This window comes from Embiotoca jacksoni, unplaced genomic scaffold (assembly GCF_022577435.1).
Source record: "Embiotoca jacksoni isolate LCO1_2020_lvr unplaced genomic scaffold, fEmbJac1.0.p SCAF_3, whole genome shotgun sequence".
In the NCBI taxonomy this organism is placed as follows: Eukaryota; Metazoa; Chordata; class Actinopteri; family Embiotocidae; genus Embiotoca; species Embiotoca jacksoni.
This window is the reverse complement of record NW_027185381.1, coordinates 14038987-14064967: the sequence shown is the minus strand read 5'-3', so window position 1 is coordinate 14064967 and position 25981 is coordinate 14038987. Positions and strand designations below refer to the sequence as shown.

The following is a 25981-nucleotide window of genomic DNA, read 5'->3' as shown; positions in this document are numbered from 1 at the left end:
AGGCCATAAACCACTTTCAGTGTATTAGATTAAATGAACACAGATTTCAGGGGAAACATTCATAATGCAACATGAACTGCCTTTTTATCAGTAGAGAAGTGGCAATTTATCAATTGCACCAGCTCCTTAATATAAAGTGTCAAGTTTTCCTTGTGCCTGAGCGCTTGTCTCAATATTTACAAGTCTGTTTGCCCCTGTGTGAGATGGAATACACTGTAGGGAGGAATGTTTTTCACTACCATTGCTCCATGTCCTTGCCTCCCTGTGAATCTAAACAGCCTGTCTCCTCTCTCTCCACAGTTGATATGCAAAGTGTCGACACTGCGAGCGCTGTGCAGTAGGCATACAGAGAAGCTTACAGCTTTCAAAGCAATATACCCAGACATTGTGCGTGCCCACTTCCCCCCCTTATACAAGGAGCTGTTTGGATCAGACTTTGAGCAGTCCATGCCCGTTGACGGGTAGCAGCCCTGCCAGGTGCCAGTGTGCCCACCGTAGGGGAATGTGGAGGAGGAATCTGAGACACTTTACTGGTGCCCTGCACAAACCAGAGCGGACAGATGGCACGCTGTTCAACTTCTTCTTTTACATTGGAGGGGAGGGCTTAGGGAGTTGATTGTCAAGGTTTACTATATTGAATTTAGTTCTCTTTGGAAGACGTGGAACCCCACACCACACGGGACATGAAGAGGAGAGAGGAACAAATCATTTATTTTTGGTTGAACTTGACCCTCTTATGCGCTTTTCTAATACAGAACATATGATTCACCTCTATTTTCATTTTCACCACTATTCATTTTTTCACCATTATCAGGATTTTTCTGTGCATCTGACTTCTAATTATAAAAACAATTATTGAGACGCTTTTTGAAAAATAGCTAAAGACCTCCTCAGTGAGAAGATGACAACATTAGAATTATTTCCCAGATTAAACTCCCAAAATGGTTTTACTATTTTCATAGTCAAGCCGATTACCTTCATGCACTATATCCCCAAACTCAAATAAATAACTGATAAATGCGCACATTTCGGTCAAGTTCAGCCATCTTTTCTCTTGTGTTCAGTCGTATTTTTTGGACACAGTGCTTGGAATGAAAACTCACAGCGACTTTGAGGGAGGTTGAGGTTGGCATGGTGATGCAATCGGCACCTCTCTACGGACAATCGTTTAAAAGAAATTAAAGAAAAAAAAAGAAACCTAGAATTCTGGTAATTCTAATGAAAACGCAATGAATTTAGCTGTCAAAGACTCCATCCACCATTGTTGCATAGTGAAATCATGTAAGGCCATCTGCTATTAATCCTTCTCTGGACAGGTACCCTGGAGAAGCACAGGGCACCAACACAATGAAAAGGGTCCATTCCACCTGTTTTATAATGTACTACAGGGTATATGGTCATAAGTACTTACTATACAGAAAAAAGTAATGTTTATAGAATCTATTTTAAATAACATGTATGATATTAGTAGTTAGACCATTCTTAATTGTTGAATTGATAAGGCACTTTTATTTACACCTTTCTTTAATTTAAGACTTGTATATTTACCTAGTGATGTGTTGCATGTGCACAAGAAATACAAGTTGAATCATGGTCACAGAGGTAGGTTTTGGGAACTGCAGATGATACTGGTCTGGAAGTGTTCAGGATGTCTGTTAGGATGGCTGGCGTGGCTGCTGGTTGGTGAACAAAGAGGCATGGATGAGAAGGCACGTTAAAGACACTCAATCACCTGTTTCCTCAACAAATGCCAGAGTGACACCCGTCAAAATGTAGCTCTGATACTTCGCTCGGCGAGCACGCGCACACCAAATAGCAACCAACAAACCTTGCGGATGTGTTACAGTCCTTGTTCTAAACAGGTCTGAATATCATAGCTTTGTTTTTTTGTTTTTAAAATTCAAGAAAACCGAGGTATCCTATGTTGAGACATTTGCAGCACACTTACAGCACTTTCATAATTCTTAATATTAATTTCTAAATGTTTGGTTCTCTTTTTACTGTGAAAAACTGCACATGAAAAGAGCCGAGAAGGCAACAAGAAAACAAGAAAAAAAAAGAAACATTAACCCAGCCAAGTCTAATAAATAACACTGAATACCATGTGGTTGGACTGGGGCAAAAAAAAAATCACACACAAACTGTAATCCAACTGTTCCATCTAGTGGAAGATAAAGATATAACAAGCAAGTTAACAGTCTAATGACAGGAATGCAGGGTCTAAGCTGAAAGCACATTTATGAGCCTCTGTCAAAATGTTTTGAGTGTTTTTTGTTGTTGTTTAAGAGTGACTTTATCTGCCTTCTCACCTCAGCCTCAGCCCAGCAATGCCATAACAGGACACAGAAGAAACAGTGAAGGGAAAGTGAATATTCAAAGCCTTGTCTGGTAGTAAAGCTTCTATTTTTGTAACTTGTTTTGGTTAATAAACCCATGAAAGAGAATGAGGGAGAGAAAAAGATGTCAGGTAGCACTTAACTATATTCCTGCAATAATTAGATTAGCTGTTGTTTGTATGATTAGGGAAGAAACATAAAAATGGTAGGACAAGTGCTATTTTCAGAATGCTTTGTTGTTGTGCTTCTGTTTTGTTGAGTGTGTCTTTCTTGTCAGTGTGGTAGTAAAGTGGTAGAAAAAACCCTGGATGTGCCAAACAGTAGTCGTTGCTTCCGCTTTCCAGTCTACTCGTCTTTAATGTAGAATGGATTCCTAAGACATTCCAACAATCTCAGTAGCGGCTTCTAGAAATATCTTTCAAAAGAGAAAAAAAAGAAAGGAAAAAAAAAGAAAGAAAAAAATGATATCCCTTTAGAAACCCAACAAAGCATGTTAACACATCTGTCACAGACTGTAACATAGAATCCAGTTGTTTGTCTTTTGTTTTCTGTTTGCACACTATCATTCCTCTGCCGTGCAATTTGTACGAGGCGTTAATGCCTCGTGCTGTCACCCCTCAGGGAAGAGTTTCTTTTGTGCTTTCTGTTTGAGAGGACATTTGTTTGTATTCATTAGGTTTAGTTTAGTATTTTGTTTTTTTGTTTTTTTGTTCAGGGATGTTCCATGAGAAGTGGTTGAACTTAAGATTTGAAAATTCATCACTGAGTTGATCCGAATTTTACATTTTTGATGTCCATAGGGGGCCTCCAGCCAAGTCGAGGTAAAAAAAAATTAAAAAAAATCTATATATATCTCATTTGTAAAAACAACAAACCCCATCACTTTTACAAACGGCAGTTTTTCAGTAAGCAGCATATTTCTGTCACACAAAAATCAGTTTTGGTTTCAAATGGTGTCATCAGGGTCTTTACAAGTGATAACCCTCTTTGTTAGAAAACCAAATATTCTTATGCAATACTTAATCCGTTGTGTTTGGGTTGTAGTAGATATGCTGTACCTGAGTAATAATCTCTGTTATGATCCAATACGATTTGGATATGCACAAGCCCTCTACGACTAGTAAACCTCAGTCTCAAAACAAAAGAAACCCAGTCTGGAACACTGCTAGACAATCCAGGTTGAGAGGCCCAGTGGCCCGGCAAGAGCAGCGAAGAGGATGAGGTGTGAACGCTCAGGGAGGTAACAGGTAGACCGAAGAAGCAGCTCGCTTTCCTCTGGAGTCGCAGAGCATTTGATTAGCTCTTTTTGTGAATTCATGAGATTTTTAAAATCTCTTGAAAGCGCTCCACTGACGAGAGGAGCTTGGCTGAACTTTTTTTTGGCATATAGCACACTGAACATGTAGTATAGCACTTCCTGTTCAGAAAATGAAGAAATGGGGATTTGGCTGATATCCTGTTAATTATCTGCAAAATTTTTGGTTATTCACTTTTCTTAAGGTGTTGTAATATTACTTGATAGTCACATAAACAATTCAGTATTTTGTCTAATGTGGTCAGCTAAGGTCTACCACCAAAATGGTTCTTTTGTCAAAAGTGAAAATGTGTTCAGTTTTTTTTTTCATTAAAGTCTCAATAGTTGAGTGGCTTGTAATGTGTTCTACAAGATTTAACAAGCAATATGCCTTGTGTTACAATTACGGGTCTCTACAGTGCAGTCATCATCCTTTTGAATTGACTTTATTCCTACAGCTGACTCCAATTTTATAATGTTTACTCACAGCGTGCAACAAAAAGTAATAAAACCCCATCACTTTATTTTCATCCTCTTACGTACATGGTTGAAATAGTGGCAGGATTGCAGAAAATGGCCATCAAACACATGGACACTTGTGTCTAACTATAAACTACGCCTTCATGCAGGCGTTAAGTAAAGTGATGTCCTTCTGTGTATTCTCATTTGAGATATCCCAATTTAAGTAAGGGATTGATGCTACGTGTGCTATTCAATCAGTGTATAGTATACAGTAAAATGTGCTGGTCCTTCTGTCTCTGCTCTGTTGTCCGTGTGTAAAAAGCAATAGTATGTGTGTGCGCGTGTGTGCGTGTGTGTGTGTATGTGTATGTATGTGTGTATGTGTTTGTTCTCACAATGTGTGAATAAAAAAAAAAACCAGACAAGGCTTTAATAATTACAGAGGAACAGGGTGATCTGGACGAGCAGGTTTTGGTTTTTATTTGGGACTTTTTTTTCTTTTCTTTTTTTAAATGAAAAGGATTTGGGAAATGCTGAGCTTGATCCATCCATAATAGCTGTAGGTTTTAAAAGCATGACATAATGCCTTCAACAATTCATCGGTCTGCAGGATGCTGTAAAGCAACCAGATTGACGGTGAAAACATGTGTTGCTATCAGTTCGGCCAGCTAGGCCGCAGCCAGAGCTGAAATGACCTGACTTAAATTCTGGACAGCAAATTGGGAACATGAGTCTTCTTGACCATAAATTGTGAAGATCGGCGTTATGTCACGCTTAAAGTTGCCAGTGTGTTCCCCAGAATTATGAGTCAGTCATCACATTTTGACAGAACTCATTCTCCAAAGCACAGGTGATAAGAATTTATGATTAAAATTACATGTAAGGAATATAGTAAAAAAAAAAAAAATGAAAAGCAACTTTTAGCCATAATCGAATGTCAAGCAATAATATATGTCTGTGTATTATTTTTCATTCTTTTGTGCATAATAGTCTCTGAACATCTGCATGTAAATACACTTCTTATTTATCACTATTTGGTTTTGTTTTATTTTGTGTTGATTTTGTGGATGTTTTTATGTTCCATCTGTATATTTGACCGGTTCTGTTCCCAGGTGGAGAACGAAGAACTTGACATGGCCTGTATGCTGTATATCTTATTTTCTCACTCTCTCCCTCATTCTCAGCTGTTTATTCACCATATTTAATGTTACTATTGATCACATGTATAAAGGTAGCTTTGTAACTTCTGTCTGTATAGGTAAGAGGAAAATACTGCTACTAAGGCCTACCCAGTGAAAATATTTATCTGTTTATCAATTACATCACATTGTACGATAAAACTCTTTCTACTTTGCTTCCCTCTTTTAGAATTAGTTTAATAGAGATAGGGTGTGCTGACATTTATTTTGTGTTGCCCTGATGTGTGGTGCTAGGTAAGTTAATTTTGTGAACCAAGTATTGATTCCTAAGCCTGGCCGCCCTATTAGTTCATTCATTTCATTGGATATTAATGTATTATTGATATTAGGACTCAATAAATAATAATGATAATGAAAATGATAGTTGGTAAAAAATTACCCAGCCAGTACCTGTATCAGTGTGCTAGTCCTGGGATAAGGCACTTATTTCCTTCTGACTTATAGCAAAGCTAGTATCTGCTAATTAACAAGCTATTTAAGGTTGCTCTTCTGGTTTGTGGACAAATTATAATATTCAAACTGAAACAGCAGTATTGTGTTCTTTTTTTCTTTGTTTGATTGTAAAAACCACTCACTGAGGCTGTAGTTTGTCAGGTTTTAAGATACTAACTATTTACCTCCTGTGTCTGCATTGTTCTTCACCTGATGCAGGGAAGTGGTGCTTGGATTTCATGAAACAGAGCCTTGGTATGCTTTTTGTTATTCCCCATTTTAGATTATCCTGAAACGGCGGTTTCTTCAGACCAGTGGCATAAATCTTTTGCACCACATGAAGTGTTAAAAATGTACATGACAGGATTGCCATTCGAAGACAAAGTTGACCTTTTCTCTCTACTCTGTAGCAATTATCAGTAAGAATATGCTTGCAATAATACACAGCGTATCACACTGAGTGCCTCTCGGTGTAACAAAATGCATACATGGTTTTGATTGTCTTTTTTTTTTGTGGTTTTCCAAACGTGTACTGAAGTGACAATGTATTTTGTACGAGGATGAATTCTCACTCTCACAAGCTTAAAATGTTTTTCAGATGTGTTTTTAATCATTTCCACGTGGGTTGATGCGCTATGTTGAAGGGTTTCAATGTATAGATGGTCCGTTTTAGAGTGTACATGTCACCCCTTACCTTGTTTCAGGAACTGGGAAGTTTGTTTCATGTCAATCCCAAATGGTCAATAAATGCTTGCGGATAATATTATGGAAAAGTTCACCTGCACATTGTTTTTTTTTCCTAATTAAGCAAAAACTAAGAGAAAATCCACACTTTTTCATATTCTGTTGATGTCCTATCAACGTTTTTATTTCACTGAGAAGAAAAGATTTACTAATGCATTGTATATTAAGTATTTGTATGTGTGTAAAACAGGCATACAACACATTTGGATTTCTTTAATGTTCTGTGTTCAATGTGCCCTCAGTCTGTTGGGGTAACTTAACATGAAGGGTGGGTGGAGCAGGGGTGGATTCTTTTCCCATGCAAAAGCAGTACAAATGGTGGGGAAGCTGAAACTAGTGTGTGGTTGTCACAAATTTCTAAGTCACACATTTGCTACTGATGTTAAATGGGGACAGATGATCATGTACCTTTTTATCCAGCTCTTTTGAACTCTCTTTAGCAGGTAGTCTATTCACAAACGTAGTTTTGCTCCTTCTTGTCTGATTCTTAAATATGAAAATAAGTATTTTGATTCATTTTGTAAATACGGCTGTAAAGAAAAATAAGAAATTTAATGTTGTCTTTTAAATACTTTTCATTCTAATATGAATGTTGTTATATTGTACTTAGAAACTGTACCTTTAATATTACCTTTATTAAAAGTGCATTGGACACATCGATTTTAGATGTGCTTTATGTGCTGTTATCCCATAATAAAATTTACCGCTTGTAATGGGCTTTTTTTTCCTGATTGTTTATCTGTCTCTGTTGTCCGCTCTCTGTGTCCAGCTGCACTGGCTTTTTAGCTAAATTAAACAAATACCATGTTTTTGAGCTGTAATAATCTCATCAGGCCAAAGTGTTAGTGCTACAATATTTAATCACTCCACTTGAAACTTCTACATGAACAGATTATGTTAAATTAGGTCAAGACTTCGGTCTAAACATGTGCATCTGGTAATGAAAATCTGGACAAAGACATAGCACATTTTTAAAGACAAACTAAAAAGAGAAAAGCATGCCTTTGCAGTATATGTCTAGACATATCATTATTATTAGTATTAACCCAATGCTGGCCATATAAACTGCATAATCATTGTGTGTAAGAACTAGTTTTAGTGGTTATGTCATATATCAATTTGTAAATTCATACATGAATGTGCTTGTTACCAGGATTAATCAAAAAAATAATTTTTAAGTCTAAAATATCTCCCTCAAAACAGTCAACCCAACAATTTATGTCATTGAAATGAAGTCTGTGGTAATTAAAATTTTAAAATCTGGAGTTGGTTGGAAATTCAGACACTCTTCTGTGAAAGATCATTCTCGGCAAATTCGTTGTTACAGAAAAAAAAAAATATTTTTAATGAATGATTCAATTTCCCTGCAAGGAGTATACATTTTTCATCTAATTTATCCGTGTAGTGCATTTGCTATTTTGGGTTTATGAACTGCAATGTGACAAAATTGGGGAATAATTTGCAAGACCTTTAAATTATTTTTCTATATGCATCCATCAATATCATGTCCTTAAAATATATGTGAAGAATTTTATAATTAACTTAGTGCAAAGGAAAAGACAGCCTTTTCATAATAAGAAAACCAAAAAGAACATTTTGAGATACTTGTGCACAAATAATGCTCAAAAGCTATTACCTCTGGAGTTTTAGATTTTAGTTACATTTTCATCCACCTCACCAAAACAATGGTGTATACACATAAAGTTTAGTGCATGAGACGTGCAAATTGTAAGATCTCCATAACAGTATCTGTATTAGAAATGTGACTCACACCTCCAGGTTTAGTCAGATTTCACAGACCCTCAGAGTGAAACTGAAGACAGTATGGGGATTACTTTTATTCATATAGTAGGCCTATAGAGATGGCTGTAGACTCTGGTCATAAATTGGGTCCAAGTCAGTGAAGGAACAAGAAACTTCCAACTATCACAGATGTGGGACTTGTTTAATTGTTGGGTTCCTCTCTGTGATGTTGCAAGGTTCTGCTATGAGGTACTTTTTTTTTTTTTTAATGTTAAACGCCCTGAAGTGAAATTGAAAATAATTAAGACGTGAGCTGGAGAGTCAGGTGCTGCTGGTGGGTGAAGTTGAACTTCTCTTTCAGTGGTAGATATTAAGGCTGCGGAGCACCAAAGCAGAGTTGCAGATTACCTTATTCATGGACCAAATATTCAATAAAGTCCATTCTCGGTAATATCCGGAGGGGGGCAGCAAGGTGCACAAAGCGCTTTAATGTCTGCATAATTTCGGTAGACGAAGAAGAATGACGCCCGTCAAACGTGTAAACCGGCAACGCTCACGGTAACAACACCAGATATTTACAGTAGGTTCAATGTTGTCATTCCTGCACACCACCAAAAGTAACAACAATGGAGCTGGTATGGTAAGTAGTATTTCACTACTACAAGATACAATCCTTATATTTTTGTTTTTGTGCCCGTGATCACTCAGTGGTGTCGTGGCTCACAGCTAACTGCGTTCACCAAACATTTTCCCACTTGTATAATAAAAAATGCTCCTAATCGGACTTAATCCCGTTCAGTGTCCGCCTGCGGTGGTGTTAGTTGACTTTTGCTCGTCGCCCTCAAAGACGTGTTTGAAACCAGGGAGGACCCAACGTGGCTGCACAGGGCTAACTGGACAGCTGGTAGTCACGCTGCCTCAACAAAACAGGAAGTCAATAATAAGTTAACAACATTTAACACACGAGGTTTTTTTTAATCCAATAAAGTTAAATAAGAAGTGTTTTTTTTTTTTGTTGTTGTTGTTGCAAAGTCACAGAAATATGTTCGGATTAGACGACGTAACTTAGTTTTTAGAAAGGTTTAAGCCAGATTTGAGAAGACGTCGCACTTTTGTCGCTTTTCTTGACGTGATTTTATTTATTGCGTTAAATAAACAGGGATATGTATCCTCGCTCCTCGTTTAATTGTGGATGTGATTTTACTCGACAAATATTACAAATTATCACAACGACGTTTTGTTAGCTGGTATTTTGAAGGCTGTAACGGGAAGTTGCCTGCGTTGTACCGGACGTATGAATAGGTTTAATTGGTTCATGCTGTTTAGCTGATAATTGAATACCATTATTGAAAATTTAGTTATAATAATGCAAAAAAAACATATATATCAAAATATAACAGTTGGCATTATCACAAAACACAAAAACAAGTAATGTTACTTTTTTTTTTTTTTTTGGTGTGTTGTTTCCGCCTTTGCTATTTCAAACAATGTTAAGTTTGAGTTGATCCAAAAAAAAGGATGCATGATCAGAGGCCAACAAAAGTAACATTACAACAGTCAACACAAAATGAATGCTGCCAGTAAATACAGATTTATTTCTCCCTCTCACCCACGGCTGGTTGCTTTCTTGCTGCTCATCCAGTGTCAAACGGTGTGTTCAGTATGATGTGGTGTTTTATTCGTTTGTTTGACTTAATACATTTATGCATTTTATTAGCAGGTGTGATAATGAATGTGTGTTTGGTTAGTAAATGATGTAATAATATAGACACAAGTTGAAGATATGCTGTATGTTGTAGTGTAATATAACCTTACATTATATAACACTGGACATCTTTATTGGATGATGTTATTTCTGTTAAGTGGTATTATTCGTGTCTTCTGGAAAATCAAATATTGAATATTCATTGTTGTTGGAAATGATCATGTTTTAGTAGCTGACATGCTTGGCTTTTTTAGATGAAATCTCTTTTGATGACATCATGCCAAGTAGCTGTCAGAATGAGTTATTTGGTCTTAGCGAGATAAGTTGAGCTAAGACCAAGTTATTATGATGGATTCTGTAATTCGTTTTTACAGTAAACCTTTTAAATGAAGTTAACAGCTTAATGTAAATATTTTGCTTTCACACAAACCTCGACTCAATAGTGGTATATTTTGGGAAATTGAAAAGAGTGCAGGTACACCTGAGTCATCTATAATATAGAGTAATTGATTGTGCACACTATCCTACAACAGCAACTTGGAGACCCCAGCTAAGTTTTTGCATGCAAAAAAACAATGTAAATCCTTCCCAATGTAAAGACGAGGCGCTCTAAAAATATTTACTTTCTTCGTTTAATTTAAGGGAGGACGATCCCGTCCCTGAAGTTCCTTTCTTTACCAGAGACCTCTATGACAAATATTCCCTTGCACCTAATATCAGAGAACTATGGAACTTTCTCCACAGGTATGTCATTAAATTGATATTTGAAATAATACATTAAAAAAAATACAAGTTCAGGTGCATTTCCACTGTGTTATTAAAGGCTAACCAGTGAGTGTTTATTTGACACATTTCCCTTGATTTTTATTTCTCCTTCTCCAAGTCCTGTGGAGAATTCCACCATAAAACAGGACTGTGATGTTGGGGCTGCAAAAGCCTCCTGCCTTTCTTCCGTAGGAGAGGCTGCACACTTTAAAGACAACAGTTGCATCAGCAGCCAAGTGTCCAGCCAGCAGAGCTGTGATAGTGATGATCCTTGTGCAGCCAATGCGGCTGAAAGCACAGAAGACTGCAAAGACACCAAACGATCAAGAACAAAAAAGAAGCAGCTTAAGAGTGATGCCAATGCTCCATATCCTGAACCCAGACTGCCTTTCCCCTACATGTCCAACCTTTCCAGCAAAGAACAGAAGATGTATGTTGACATTGTGACGAATAAGAAAAACAGGTTTCCTCCTCAGGTACCAGAATTTGCTCCTTAATGGTATTTTACTCCTGCTAGTTGTAGTTGCACTGCCGTTTCACATCATCTGTGTTAATATTTCAGAGCTTAAAGACACGAGTGGACAATGAAGTGATGCTGTTCATGAAATACCTGCAAGACGTGGCTCAAATATGTGCTGCCGACTACAGCTTCATATCACAAGGAGCTATGCAATATTCAGAGGTATGTGTGAAAAGTAAGACGGCCACCACCAGGATTTCATCTGTCGTCAGCTGTGAGTGGTTTGTGTCCATAAGTAATTGAGCCCAAATGTGTTTTTCAGGATTTCTTCGAGGTCTGTTTAGAGTGCATTAAGATGCTTCCTCAGCTGTATCAGATCCATGAGATGACCAGTTTGACAGGGGGAACATTCAATCCGGGGCTAGCGTTGACCTTTGAAAAACAGCTGCTCATCATGGTAATGTTCTTTTTTGAAGTACTGTTCTTATCCAAGAAGTGTAGAATTACCACTTCATATTCTTACATTTTTCAGAAATGTCATTGTCCAGTTTTTTAATACTCCCTTTCAAGTGTTGAGTTGCAAAGTCAGTCTTTTTAGTGTTGATTTACTTCCTTCATTTCCATATTTGTACCCTTTATTTCTCCAGGGCGATGTGACTGTTACAGAACACAAGATATTGCCTGCTGATGCACAGCTTGCATCGGATTATCAGAGTGTTTCATCAGAGAATCCCCCAGCTAAAAAAGCTAAGGACATGCACGCTGTAAGCAATTGTCTCACTTTTTTTTTTTTTTTAATTGCTCCAATAAATTAAGTCACAGAGATATTTTACTGCTAGAATGGGATTCATGACCGCAGGTCTATTGTAACTCCATTTCAGCTCTTGCAATTTTCACAAAAGACACCAGAGGGTGTTCATGTCTTGCTCAGCAATGCCAGCGCTAATTGTCTTTTTTGAAAGATAGCAGGTCACACACGCACACACACACACACACACACACACATGCATACAGTACTATCAAAGTCCATTTAGTTGTACACAGTTGTGTATCCACTAGTATTTGTTTGACTGATGCAACAGATGTTCTGGTAGCATGACCCTTTCCTCTTTTTCTCTCCAGACAATCAGCAGTGATGGGAATGCCGAGAAGCTGTGTGCTCTCTATGAGCCTCATGTGTGTCTGACTCGAGATGCCTTGGTCAGGCTGCTGGACAACCACGGCCCTGACTTCAGGGAGCAATGGGAGCTGCCTGTTTGGGTAAAAGTAAACCCAGGAAAAGGTACATCGTCATCAGTTGGCCGCTCAGACTGTCGTGATGGAAGTTGGCTTAATCGTAGCCCATTTAACATTTGCTTCCAATATGTAAAATGCTTAATATAGCTACCACGCCAAAAAGAGGCACACAGTGTCACCCTTTTTCATCCTGTCTGAAACAGGTGTTGGTAAATGGAGACCTCTGGTTCATATGACCACAGTAATACAAAAGAAGAAGACGGATTAGAAACAGTAGTGTGCGGTACAGTGAGATTTGTATAAACAAAAACATTTTTTTTTTTATGTTAACTGTGTGCTTGATTGGATTTTAGACGGTTAACTGCTGGTTTTTCTCATTAGATTTGTAGATTTGGATTTTGAAAGCATCAACAAAGAATGTAACCTTATAGTTTTAGCTTGTTTAATAGATGTTTAAATGCATTGATTCGTAGACAAGAATCAATACATACAACACAAGGTTAATAGTTTTACACCTACCGTTTGCAGTGCGTATACTGAAGTTGCTTCTGATTTTGCTTGATCGCTGAGACATATCTGATTATTTTTGTGAAATATATGCAGCATGTAACGGTAACGTCATCTGATACAGTTTTAATAGAGAGTGGCCTCATGGTGGTGCTGTTTCACATCATCTTTTATCTTCTATGTCTTCTTTACAGCCAGTATTCAGAGGAAGACTGTGTACATAGACTCACCCCTCCTAAAGACTGAAATGACAGTCAGAGAGAGGAGTCATATCTACCACGAGGAGAGTTTGAAGCTCTCCATCATGAAAAATAATACTAGAAATGTGTTCCATGTGATGACCGAGCTTCCTACGAATGAGCAGCAGCTCTCATCGGTATGTTGACATGCAAATAGTAGTAGTTGTATGTATCGTATTGTATACCTGGTCTCATTCTTTCTCTTTTGTTTCTGAATCAGAAGAGCTCAAGGAGAAATTGTGTGTCATTTGAAAACACCGGTCTTGACTTTGACGTGGACCTCACTGACCTGGAGACATTTGGGGAGACAACAGACAGTAAAACCTCCATGATTCCAAAAATACAGAATGAGACGGATGGATGTATTAAAAGTAAGACGGCCACAAGTCTCCCCTTTTTAAGTGAGACTAAAGAGGACAGTGGACATCTTGTGCGTGCCAGCAGCAGTTCACACAGATACATCAACGATCCCGTACCAGAGACACCTCAGCCAATTGTGAGTGAGGCTGTTGTACCAAACACCGAACCGATGAGACAGGACCCGGCCCAGGAAAGTGATCAAGACCTACCGTTTGCTGGAGACTCGGATGATGAGAAGCTGGTTATTGATGATTCTGTGTCTCCAAGTGCAACAACTGCAAAACAAACCAAGCCTCACACCACAACATGCTCTTCCGACCCCCCACTTACCCCTGCCTCCGAGTCCACCCCTGTAAATTCAGAGTCGTCTTCCCCTAATAAAGTTACAAGGGGCAGGCGACAAGTCAATAGGGGAAAGGTACCCGGGGACCAGTTAGGCGAGATCCTGCGCATGCAGACGGCCATGTTCAAGTCTGCCAGTGACACAGCCAAATGCCCTACTAAGTCATCCACCCGATGTGCAGAACCCTTAGTTCCCTCTCATCCAACATCCCTGGTTAAACCCTGTGTGTCCTCGTATTTGGAGAGAAACCAGAACGGGGATGGCGAGACCTGTGCTGCGCCTCACGAATCCTCCTGTCATCCTGTCAGCATTAAAACCACAGAGCACAAAAGTTAGTGTCAATTGATAATCATTTCATGGATTGATTTGTGTCTGTATGACTTGATTAATACGCAATGTCCTTTTAACCCCCACTCAGAAATACTCTCGCAAGACCTGCAGGCCAGTGCTGAAGATGAACAGGATTACGAGGCTCCAGCAGAGGGCAACCTGATCTATAAGCTTTACAGTCTGCAGGAACTGCTGCTTATGGTGCGCAGCTCTGTCTTACTGACCCATACAAGAAGAGTGGGCAACGGTGAAAACCAGGTAAACATGCTCCTACATTACATCCTCCAGGGGTTTCAAAGAGTTTTACGTCATATATTATTGTATAAAAATGATATGCAACAGTTATTTATGTCCATTGTGCTCTGCTTTAATAGTTTGTGCCAGTTCAAGTCTTGCCCAAGCTGGAGTACCAGTTGACTTATGGTGTTGAGTGTCTAACAAGCAGTGAGGTATGCCAGCTGTGGACAGAGACACTGCTCCACTCCAGCACAGTACCTTACATAGGTAAAGTTTTTAATCACTGTTACCTGCAATCCTTTTCTTTGTGAATTGTGTTCAAATCAAAGCAGCACTGTGCCCCAAATTGCTCTCAATATAAGGTTATAGGAGTAGCCTCATCACCTTTCATTTTTCAACATAAGTGCCAAGAGAATAGTCAAAGTAACATTCATGGAACTTTAAAAAAAAAAAAAAGTTTGTTTCTTGTTTCTTGCCCTCACTGAGTTTAGTAGAGTCCACAAGGCAGATCCCCCCACAAACCAGCGGAATAGTCTTTGGATGAGTCATTACCCTGCTGTGTAGTGGCAAAGTTTACTCTGTTGCCATAACTACAGCCACATCTGATTGTAGGGAATTACTAAGAATGCCATGTGCACAGCTCAGCTAAATGTTGTTTTTATCCTCAATTCTATTCCCTTAATGCATATTGTCAGTGAGCATGTGCTGCTTACCTGTTTGAACTAGGTTTTCTGACTTGTTTACTTATGCAGGCTTTGTCTGTCCCTCCATATGGATGTTTTTTTTTCTTCTCCCTAATGGGTAGACTTTCAAAAAGAAAGTTTTATAAGTTATACATCTTCACCGTCCTTTTCTGTTGTTGACATACAGTTTAATGTTTTCTCATGTTCAACTTCACTGCTGTAAATATAGCCTTGCTAAAGAGGTGGGTATAAGCCTGTATGAGGGACCCGAGACCCTTGATTTTGTTTTTAAGTTTTTTTTAAAGAGAATCTTTCAGTTTAAAAAACAAAAATGAACAACGTGCTCATGTTAGTTTAGTATTCTATGAAAAGGAACAGCCAGGCAGGAAAGGGTGATCATATTTCAGCTATAGAAAAAATATAGAATATCTCCCAGTTAACGACATTAAGCAACAAGACTGAAAAAAAAGACTTCCCTCTTTGTTTAGTGGGACGTAGTTCATCATGTGGTTTATCATGTGGCATTCCCCAATTGTGTATTTACGGCTGTGGCTGCCAGCTCTAAAACACTCCATAATTGAAGGGAGGCACTGTTGAAATAAGGAGACCTAACCAGCTGGAGTGGGAGGCAGGAAAGCAGAGAGGACCAACAAGCTTTTCTCTCCACCGACTCAAGCTCGTGACCATGTTGGCAAACCACCATACACAAAATGACTTTGCAAGCTCTCGGAATGGCGTGGATGATGGAGTGAAGCTCTTGACGTGCACGCTCACCGGCTCTTGTTGTTTTCCCTCTGTATCTTCACCCTCCCTCTCTGACTCTGTAGCTCACATCAATGCGCACACATCAAAAGTAGCTCGTGTGAGAAAGCTGCCTGACGACTGGAAGCAGAACATCTGTGGGTTCAAGTGAGTGTTGACAGAACAGCACTTTGCGGGTGGATTGGATTAGCCTAATCGCTTCATAACGATTATGTTACTTAAGATGTAATTGTTGTCGTTTTGACATTCAGTTTATCAAAACTCTAGGCCTTTTCATCAGCGGTAGCTGCCATCACCTGTTTTGGTCGTCAAGAGATTCTGTTGAAATTTTGATCCCAACCAAAGTAGGCTGACTGAAACTTGGTGATGTCTCTTTTCCATCCACAGGCTTTCCAAGTCGCTGAATATACTGCACCACCTACTGAAAAAGCTAAGTGGGTAAGTTGTTGCAGACATTCATGGTCTTAGTTATGTTTGTAGATTAGAAGTGCTGAGCCTCTCCCACACTCATTCCACTCCTTTTTTTATCGCAAACGTAATAACTTGTAAGATTGTTAATGAAGTTACTTGTGCAGAAAGAATGTTTGTTTAGGTGAGGTTTGAATCTTTTGCTTTAATGCGGCAGCTTTAAATGAATTGGTGATGCAAACACACTGTTAATGTGTAAAAAGTGTCAACATTTGATTTAACATCAGGTCTTTTACTTAAAATCAGTTGTTTAGTTGCAGAATATCTGGAGATGAATTATCTGTACACATCTGTGTTGAAGCTGCGTTCAAGCTGTACAGTTCCGTTTTTTTTTTGTTTTTGTTTTGTTTTGTTTTTTAACCTCGGTCTGAAAATATGACATCAGTCAGCTTTCATATTTGTGTTGGAGAATTACACAATCGATTACTCAACGACACAATAGATGCATCACCTTCTGCTTTCTCAAGGCTGATGTTGCTCAGGCAGGAAACAAGACCTCCTTGCAGTGCTACATGTTTGTGTGGGTTCTGACTTTAGCACGCCCTCAGTGACTTCATTTGGTGTTGTAGGTTGGGCGAAGGACAATACCTGATTGTGCACAAAGCTGGGGAACCTTTTGTGACCTTATTAAAAGCAGCTAATGGAAATGCGAGTCGGGGAGCATACAACCTACAGCAGGTCCACAGCTCCGTTCCACAACCCCCGACCTCTGGCTCCGTGCCCTGGATACCTGTTGATCCAGCTGTGCTCCTGCCCTTCCACCAAAAACATGGCCGGGTTCCCTGCACATTTCCACCAAAACCACTCCCACAGGTGTGTATTAGATTTTGTCGCCATAGTTACTGTGTCGATAGAGGGAATTGTGAAAAAACACAACAATGACTGTCATGGCTAGACAAATACTGGCAATTTCAATGATGTAAGTTTGTTGGAAGTGTTAATTGGTTAATGTCTGGGAAGTCCAGGCACACACACACACACGCACGCACACACACACACACACACGCACACACACACACACACACACACACCAACCACACAAACACGCTTTCATTTATCATGGCTTTTCAAGAATTTCTTTCTCCTCTAAGTTGGTTAGTGCAAAGCCTGGTTGTTTTCTTATGAGACAAACTGAACCAGTGGAACACTGCATAGCTGTGCTGAGCAAACCAAAACTGAGACAATAGAGAACATACCAATATTGGCAGCAGCTCAGCAAGGTTTATTGTTGTATGCTCCGAGACATTCGTTGGATGCCTGAAAAGTCAACATAGTGAAGACGTTAACACACCTTTAAGTTGTCATTCAGCAGAGGAAAGGACTCCGAATAACAACCAGTTTTCAGCTGGGCATTTGAATTGTCAACACTTGCCACTGACGGTTGTGCTTCTGAGAATGAAGAACAAAATATTGTTTCGGCGTATTGTGTGTGATGCCACTTGATTTTAGTGTCAGAAATACTAATGTAGAACATTTGTACCCTTTTCTGTCCTACCAAGGAGTCTCACCACCCTGGAGCTGGGCAGAAGAACAACTCGGATGCACAAGGCAACGCGAAGAAGAAGAAGAAAAAACGTGCGGCCAAGCGCAACAGATATTTAAAAAAGCTAATTCAGAAGTCGGTTTAATATCTTTTATCAACAGATTTAACTCCATGTCAGTCTTATTGTTTCATGTCATTGGTTAGTTAAGTCAGGGGGAGGACTTGACTTGTACTCCAAAGGAAATTAAATGAAAGGAAACCCCAATGTTTTAAGATTTTATGTTGTATATTGTCCTTAAATATCGATGTGAATGCTGAAGCGCCTAAACAAAACACACTCAGTACTTCATGTTTAAATTTTGTTCAGGGCTATTTTTGTATAAAGCAACAATAAACGTTGAATGTTCATATGGGCGTGTGGTAACTGTCTGTAACATCTGGACTGTGTGAAATCAGGATTAGACACCATCTTGAAAATCTCCTGAAGGCACAGAGCTGCAGTCACTTTGTAAAGTTTCTCACACACACACACACACACACACACATGTATTATTCAAAGCTTTAAAACTTTACACTGGATGGCTTGAACTTTCAGTGGCTTGGAGTGGATTAGGGTGGAGTCATGAGAGCATGGAAAGGGGAGGAATCTGAGTCAGGCGTGGTGAAAGAGGAATCCTTCTTGTATGTCTGAAAAGTTGAACCTCCACACCCATTCTGCTTAAACATCACCAGGACAAAGCTCTGAACCATCTCAACGTTTACCAGTAAGGTAAGTTGGTAACATTATACATGTGAACATTTCATTTAATAACTTGATTTGTGATTTAGATTAAGTTTACAGAAAAGTTGATGGTAAACTTTCATTCATGAGTTGTGATAAATGACTTGAATTCCATACAATTTCCATTCAGCTTGTGAAAGCAGTTTCACCTTCTTTCTCTGAGATGTTATTAATATTGAATTCCTGCCTTCCAGCTTTAGTTCTCAGATTACTTTTCTTGTGTCCATGTGAATGTACTCTGTTGTCATACCAGACTGGAACAGTCGGACTTTTTCCAGGGCGTGTCACTTTAGTTAAACTCTTATGGATGTGTCACAATGAACGAGGATTTGAAAGACTTGGCATATTGTCAACTGACCATTTTCACAAGTAACTATTCTGAATGTGAGCATGGCAAAGCATTTAAGAAAATTACCGGTGATAAGATTAATAAAGTTGTCTGCAGTGACTCATTTGTACCAGAAGCAACTTAATGAATTTAGTCTCTCTGCTTTACTGGCTCCAGTGATTATAGCTTCAGTCAAAATAAACACGACCTCTCGGTTCAGACAAGTAAGTGAAGGGATTACAACGAGATTTGATAACAACATTTCATATTTTTCAGGAGAATCAAAATGGCTTTGGTATCAGAGTTTCTGGGACAGCTGTCTCTCAACATTGGGGTAATGTCATATTTTCATGTTATGAAAAAACATAATACACAAAGTATTTCACAAACACTGGACATATTGCATACAATATGTTTTAATAATGGGATGGTGCTTTTCTCTCACACTGATATGCTTTGAATCCTCAGGCCCATGAACCCACGTTCCCCACAGTGGTACCCGCTATGGACTTTGACCCAGACAGAGATGCTGCCAGAGTAGAGACTGCCATCAAAACCAAAGGCAAGATACCAAACTGTGCGTCTCTGTAAAGAATCAGTGCCTGCCTCTGCAAGTTTTTGCTGCAAATGAGCAGCTGGTATTTGTGAGTCAGCATCGCGGCTTAAAATGTTTTGACCATGCAGGGAACACCTCCATGCCTGCCTCAGCGCTGGCACAGCTCTGCTCTGGCCACTGACTGAGAGCTGTTGGCAGCAGTCACACCGCTAACTCTTCAACCGCCCACCATTTTGTAGTGATGAAGAATGTGATCTATGTGGAGAGACGTTTCTCTACAAATGAGAATATGTGGAAAAATACCTTCTGACCACGTCGTGTGCTAAAGCAAGCTATCTTTATTACCAAGCCCTCTAATATTGATGTATATTCTTCACATCAGGAGTGGATGAGCAGACCATTATTGACATCCTAACACAGCGGACCTATGTCCAAAGGAGAGACATTGCTTTTGCATATGAAAGGAAGGCAAAGAAGGTACAGTAGGCCCAAACAGAAAATCCAAACTGTTCCATAGTTGCAATGTGTGTGTGTGTGTGTGTGTGTGTGTGTGTTTTTTTTATATTATGGGACATGATAAGTACAATCTGTAACGCTGATATATTTTTAGGACATGATCTCAGCCCTGAAGGGAGCCCTGTCTGGCTCGCTGGAAACAGTGATCCTCGGACTGATGAAGAGCACAACTCAGTACGATGCCACAGAGATCAGAGGATCCATAAAGGTAAGGGACTCCGATTTTATCAGTGGACTGAGTGGAAGGGTAACACTGCCCTCTACTGGGAAAATGACAAAATATGCATATTTCTTCTGATGAATTTGAAGTTAGACGGTTTATATTTTCACGATTTCTGTCTTGTGCAGGGCTTAGGAACGGATGAAGAAACTTTGATCGAGATTTTGTGCTCACGCAGCAGCCATGAGCTGGTGGAAATCAAGAAGGTCTACAAAGAGTGTGAGTTCAATACATACCAAGCTTTCGTCCATTTTAATATCCTATATAAAGTGTCACCCGTAGGTCCCTGTTCTTTGTGAGTATCAGTATCTCTATTTGAAGTCGTGTGTCATGTCATGGATGACCTTTGAGCAGACATGCAGCAGCAATATGACTGGTCAGGATATGCACAGAGCTAAATGCCTAACAGGGGGAAAAAAACCCGTTTCTTAGTGTTCAAGAAGGAACTGGACAAAGACGTGGCTGGTGATACTTCTGGGAACTTTGCTAAGCTGCTCTTGGCTCTTATGCAGGTGAGATATGACCATGTCTGTCTGTCTTTATGATAAACATAACAAAATGTAGTTGAAACTGACCTGAGTCATTTTTCTGTGCAGACCAAGAGAGCCGAACCATCCTCTGTTGTAGACTATGAAAAGATTGATGAAGACGCCAGAGTAAGTCGGCCTTTTCACTCTGTCTTTGAATATAAAGTTAAATTTTTGCATTAAATTCAGTATCACTGGAATGGAAAGGATTCCATCTGTGAATGTTTTATGTTGTTCCCGAGCAACAACAAAACTAACATCTGTTACTGTAAATAAACTTCAAGGCTTCCACAAGCTACTAAAAACTTTTTCAAGTGACAAATGTACCACTAAGATTTATCGGTAAGCTCCTACTGTTAAAATGTAAATCGGCCATATAACGCCCTTACAGAACAACCACATGAAATTTTACATGTGCTAAAATGTGATTGTGAAAACGTGTTTTTTTGCCCATGGGAAACGTGTTTTTTGTTTTGTTTTTATTGCTGTAATATGTGAAGCCATGTAGATTCCCATGTGAAAACTTGTCCACATATTTTACTCGTGTTGTCATATGTTGCAACATGTGGTAAATGTGTCATACACATGTGTCCAATGTGTAAAACAAGGGGATCGCCTGTTATTTTTCTGTAAGGTGGACACTTGTTTAAGTGTTTAATACGGAAGCTGTTTAGATCTGATTGAGTTATTAGTTCTCTGCGAAAAGCATCAGTCTGTAACAGGATAAAGTATGGCAGTGTTTACTGGTGTTTTGCTGATTGCACTCAGGCCCTTTATGATGCTGGAGTCAAGATAAAGGGAACTGATGTGCCGACCTGGATCTCCATCATGTCTGAGAGAAGCGTACCCCACCTGCAAAAAGGTACTGCACCATGTTTTCTGAGGGCATTATTGATACAAAAATGTTCATAAATTGTACAAATGTACCCATTACCTGTCAAAGTTCATCTTTTTCATTTATGCTTCTTAAGTGTTTCAGAGGTACAAGAGTTACAGCCCCTACGACATGCAGGAGAGTATCGTGAAGGAAGTTAAAGGAGATTTGCAAAGGTCTTTCCTGGTGCTAGGTACACTTATCTTTTATCAGTAAATCATATTTTTTTTTTATATAAATGACTACATAGAATGAACAATGAGGTTTTTTTTTATGAATCCCCTCCAGAATTATAAAAGAAAATAATTTGTCCAATAGAAAACTATTGTTGATTTTTATTCTGTTTGTCTTCTGTTCCAGTTCAGTGCTTTGAGAACAAGCAGCTGTACTTCGCCAAAAGACTGAATGAAGCCATGAAGGTACTCACAGTGCTGCTCTTTTCCTTCTTGTTGAAATGTGGCTCGTTGGAGGGCTAGACTTAGTTTTTTAGTTTTTACCAACAGATGTAAGAAATATATCTGCTTCTGAAAGTGCAATTTTGCTGCAGGAACACAGAATCCAAACTTGGCAAAAGTTGTCTTACAACAGTGTTGCATCAGCTGCTGTAGTTAAGTACAGAACATGTACAACTTACGTGCTGACTTGTGCTTGTCTGCTCAGAGCAAAGGAGCCAAAGAGAAGATAGTGACCAGAATTATTGTGTCACGCTGTGAGGTGGACCTCAAGAAGATCTGTTCTGAATACAAGGCCAACTTTGGACAGTCTCTGCAACAGACTATTATGGTAAGTGAATTTCAGAACGAGCCCCCTGGTCTGTTACCGAGTTACACTAAAGCTTGTTCTATCATGCAGCCTCTCTAACCTGCTCTGTTTCTTTTCTTTTCTGCAGGAACATTCCAAGGGAGACTACCAGAAGGTGCTGCTTGGCCTCTGTGGACCAGACCAGTAAAAGTCGATCATCAGTGTCACTTTCCACCCATAGAAATATGAATATCATGCCTAGAACAATCTCTGCAACAAAAGCGGTCTTATTTTTCTGCATACACATTTGAATGTAACGTTCAAAGAGAAAAGTTTGAATAGATGAAGAATCTTTATTACCATTTATGTATGCTGAACCAATAAAGTAATAAAGTTGCTGTGTTGGTAACCTGCTTACTTAATTTTCTCTCCTCTCATTTTATCCTAAATTGATGTTTGCACAGATAACCACCAGAGGGTGATAAAGTAGCATTAAAAGCAGGGACAGAAAGCTGTAGTGCCTCCATACCTGCTGAGGAAAGGCAGAGATTTTAACATTTTAAAGATAATGAAATATTTGACCACACATGTCATTTTAGTATTGCATTATTGTCATCCCTCTTAATTATCAGCAGTTGTGAAGTCAGTGAAAATAAATAAAAACAATAATTAGACAATATATTTTATTTCCACAAGTGATATAAACAGAACTGTGTTTTAGGTTGGGAATGTTAAGAACAAAAAATTATTAAGGCAACTGTTTAAATTCAAACATTTAACTGCAAACCTCCATTTGCAATCTTAAAAATGTATGACTTTATGAAAGCAGAGTAACGTGTGATTGATACTGCATCTTTTTCATACAACAAATTGAGAAATCCACCTTATTTTCCACTAAGAGGTTATATCAAGATGATTTAATCATTAGTGTGTTTTTCCGTGTTTGTTTGGTGCTAATATTTTAATTGAAAATGTTAATTTTACCTCCGGCAAAGATGATTTGCATACCACTAAACAAGCATCTATACAACGTGTTTCTGCTGTTTAGTTTGTGGTCTCTCAGGATGAAATAACCACCACAGTGTTGTCAAGGCATTTCTACTGAAGTATAAAAAAAAAAATAGCCCCAAAAGGCAAGATCAGTACTGCTGAACACAGTGATGAGGAAAGGATGGGAAGGAAAGTGCAATAATCTAATGAAAATAAAGTGGCATACTGTAGCTCAAATATGATAGAATATCATCTATTATTGTGAGAGAAATTGTCTGATAAAATAATGCTTCTGTCTAATATTTCCAATGGTTGAGTAGCTGAGGAGAGAAATGGCTCCAAATTTTAACAAGGCAGTGGATTTATGATCATTTTGTAATAATATTGATGAGAACATTAGCCCTTTGTGATGGTTTGTGTTTATGGGCAATAAAAAAATAAAATATAGTGTAAAGTAAGATAAAACAGTATTTTGCAAAGCAGGGAGTGAGATTTATGCGTGAATATGGTGACAGATTAATCTCTGAATCATAAAGAGAAAAGTGCCACCATATTTTTCCCTTTTTTATATGGATGTACAACATGCTGTTCTGTTCAAGGCCAGCCCGTGGGGACCTCCAGCAAACCCAAGGGGAACTCTCTTCTCAATTGAAACGATGCAATTTACTGTCCCAAACACTGGCACTTCATCATTCAGAGGACTTTAACCCCATGAATGTCAAACACAGAGCATGCTGGGAAGGAGATGGAATACCTCACATTACCATAACAACTAGAGCCAAATGACAAGCGCTCTAAAGTCTAAAAGGTGAGGAATAATACCATATAATCACCTAATAACATTTGAATTTGAGAGGAGTTTGACTACTTCATACTTTGAAAAAGCTGTCTGAGGATTCTTTTTTTTTTTTTTTTTTTTTAATATAATCTATGTTGATAAAGATCCAGTGACCATTCCCACCTGTCAGGCAGCTGTGTCTTGGTGTTTTTAAAGGTCAGAGAAATCTTTTTCTCTCTTCAAATAGTTGTCCCAGTTAGATCGAATATGTGAAAAGCCCCAACACCCCCACCTCAGAGAAAGAGCCGAGCAGGCAGCGCTTTAGGCATCCAGCAGCATTAAAGTTTCACAGTACAGCTGTATAGCTGCTGCTGCTGCTGGCCCGCCAGACATACCAACTGCACATTGGGAAGGTATTAGTTTGTGCTTTTTATTAATTCATTGCATTGAACAGAACTTGCGACGTAGAGAACCAACAGCTTCCTAATGTTTCCTTTCACTCCTCTCTCCTTGACACATCTGAACCTGGCTCGGTATTTTTGTGCAGAGCACCAAAGGGTGTTTAATTATAGAGTAGAGGGCCACCAGGGTCTGCTTTTAATTGTGTGCATCTGTGTGTGTTTGTGTGTGTGTGTGTGTGTGTGTTTGCCTGCAGCTCTATAGGTCGCAGGCATACTCTAAATGAGAACTCCTACAGGCTAAGCTGGAAGACCCGCTCCCTCAACACATCTACAGAGCCGAGAGAGCCAGAGTTTGATTAATATTTTCTTAATTATCATTATTTAATTCAGCAAAACCACAGCTTCTCCAGTGAAAGCGTGGCCTTTGTCTCTGTGATGCTGAATATCCTGGCTCATTAAGGGCGCGGAGAGATCCTGTATATGGTAAATAAGAGGCTGTGTCTTATGCTGCTGCCCCAGGGAGAGCTGGCACCACACTGAAGGACATCTCCTTCTAAAGAATGGAGCTCTGCTGATGTTTCTCAGCTCAGACCGTAGAGCCGGATCCTTCGCCCCTGGCGTCGTCAGGCCCGCTTCCTTTTATGAGGCTCAAACTGAGACAACAGCACAGGCAGATGAGCGCTGTGCACTCATCATGCCATCAGGCTGCCTCCTTTGTACAGTAGACTGGTGATTGAAACAACATAAGAGAGCAGAATAAGGCCTGTCTCCTCTTGGGTTTTGGCTGCAGTCAGTCCATCTGCAGACAAAAAAGACATATGGAGAAGTTTATAAAAGAGCTTTGTGTACATGCAACACAATTTTGTCTTTGAAGAGTTCAGCTTCTGTCATCTTGAGAAGCCAAAAAAGATTCTCAACAAGGATCTATTGCTTCACTTCAGCCTGTTTAATACAGGAAAAACACATAAGGTGCAGTTGCGCCTTAAAAAAAAATGCTTTGTTATTAGTTGTGCATTAAATCAGTCATGTGTGATACCAGTCACAATCCAGTTTGTTAAAAAGCCTGCCTGCAGACATACAGTAACTCGACTGTAGGTTATCGGATCAGCAGTGTTTGATGCTCAGAGCCGGACTGGATGCTGAGTTTTCTCTTTGCTCGAAGCTTTCTCTCTATTGCCTTATGCTGAAAGAATTAGAATACCCTGTGGCTGGTTAACCTACATGCTATATATCTATATGCCCACATATATCTACGCCTCCTCTTCCTCAGGTGGCCCACGGAGATGTCCCTCATCCCCTGTGTCTATTCTGCTGCTCGCCGGTCTACCAAACACACAAAAATGAATTCTCTGGCAAAGAACGATACTTGCTAAGAATGTTGTGCTCCACTTGGTTTGATCAACTCTTTGACACAGATTATGGGAGCACAGGGTTTCTGTTTTATAATCATACAGCGATACAGGATCCACGTATGAATACTG

At 39.2% G+C, this 25981-nt stretch overlaps 3 protein-coding genes across 6 annotated transcripts in view; all 3 read left to right on the top strand.

The window, feature by feature from the left end:
* roraa (RAR-related orphan receptor A, paralog a) overlaps positions 1-7203 on the top strand; it is a 176770-nt gene extending 169567 nt beyond the window's left edge. For both annotated transcript variants that reach the window (XM_069161878.1, XM_069161879.1), the window contains one exon: positions 301-7203. In XM_069161878.1, the coding sequence (XP_069017979.1) occupies positions 301-465 (165 nt within the window). In that variant the 3' untranslated portion in view covers positions 466-7203. The remainder of the gene's footprint in view (positions 1-300) is intronic.
* Positions 7204-8734: 1531 nt separating this feature from the next.
* Positions 8735-18196, top strand: ice2 (interactor of little elongator complex ELL subunit 2). Of its 2 annotated transcripts, none has more exons than XM_069163263.1 (15): positions 8735-8850; positions 10558-10659; positions 10799-11156; positions 11243-11362; positions 11463-11597; positions 11788-11904; positions 12263-12422; positions 13078-13259; positions 13346-14156; positions 14244-14413; positions 14530-14659; positions 15903-15984; positions 16225-16275; positions 16875-17118; positions 17805-18196. In XM_069163263.1, exons 1-15 carry the CDS (start codon positions 8837-8839, stop codon positions 17931-17933), a joined length of 2805 nt encoding a protein of 934 aa, XP_069019364.1. In that variant the 5' UTR covers positions 8735-8836; the 3' UTR covers positions 17934-18196. The 2 variants fall into 2 exon arrangements, with proteins under 2 accessions (XP_069019364.1, XP_069019363.1); XM_069163262.1 differs by having other exon boundaries at positions 13343-14156.
* Positions 18197-18449: 253 nt separating this feature from the next.
* Positions 18450-22748, top strand: anxa2a (annexin A2a). Of its 2 annotated transcripts, none has more exons than XM_069162614.1 (13): positions 18450-18552; positions 19174-19231; positions 19366-19459; positions 19836-19930; positions 20064-20177; positions 20318-20408; positions 20622-20701; positions 20786-20845; positions 21485-21578; positions 21688-21783; positions 21951-22009; positions 22251-22373; positions 22480-22748. In XM_069162614.1, the coding sequence occupies exons 2-13, from the start codon at positions 19184-19186 to the stop codon at positions 22537-22539; spliced, it is 1014 nt and encodes a 337-aa protein (XP_069018715.1). In that variant the 5' UTR covers positions 18450-18552; positions 19174-19183; the 3' UTR covers positions 22540-22748. The 2 variants fall into 2 exon arrangements, with proteins under 2 accessions (XP_069018715.1, XP_069018714.1); XM_069162613.1 differs by having other exon boundaries at positions 18450-18557.
* Positions 22749-25981: the final 3233 nt, after the last annotated feature.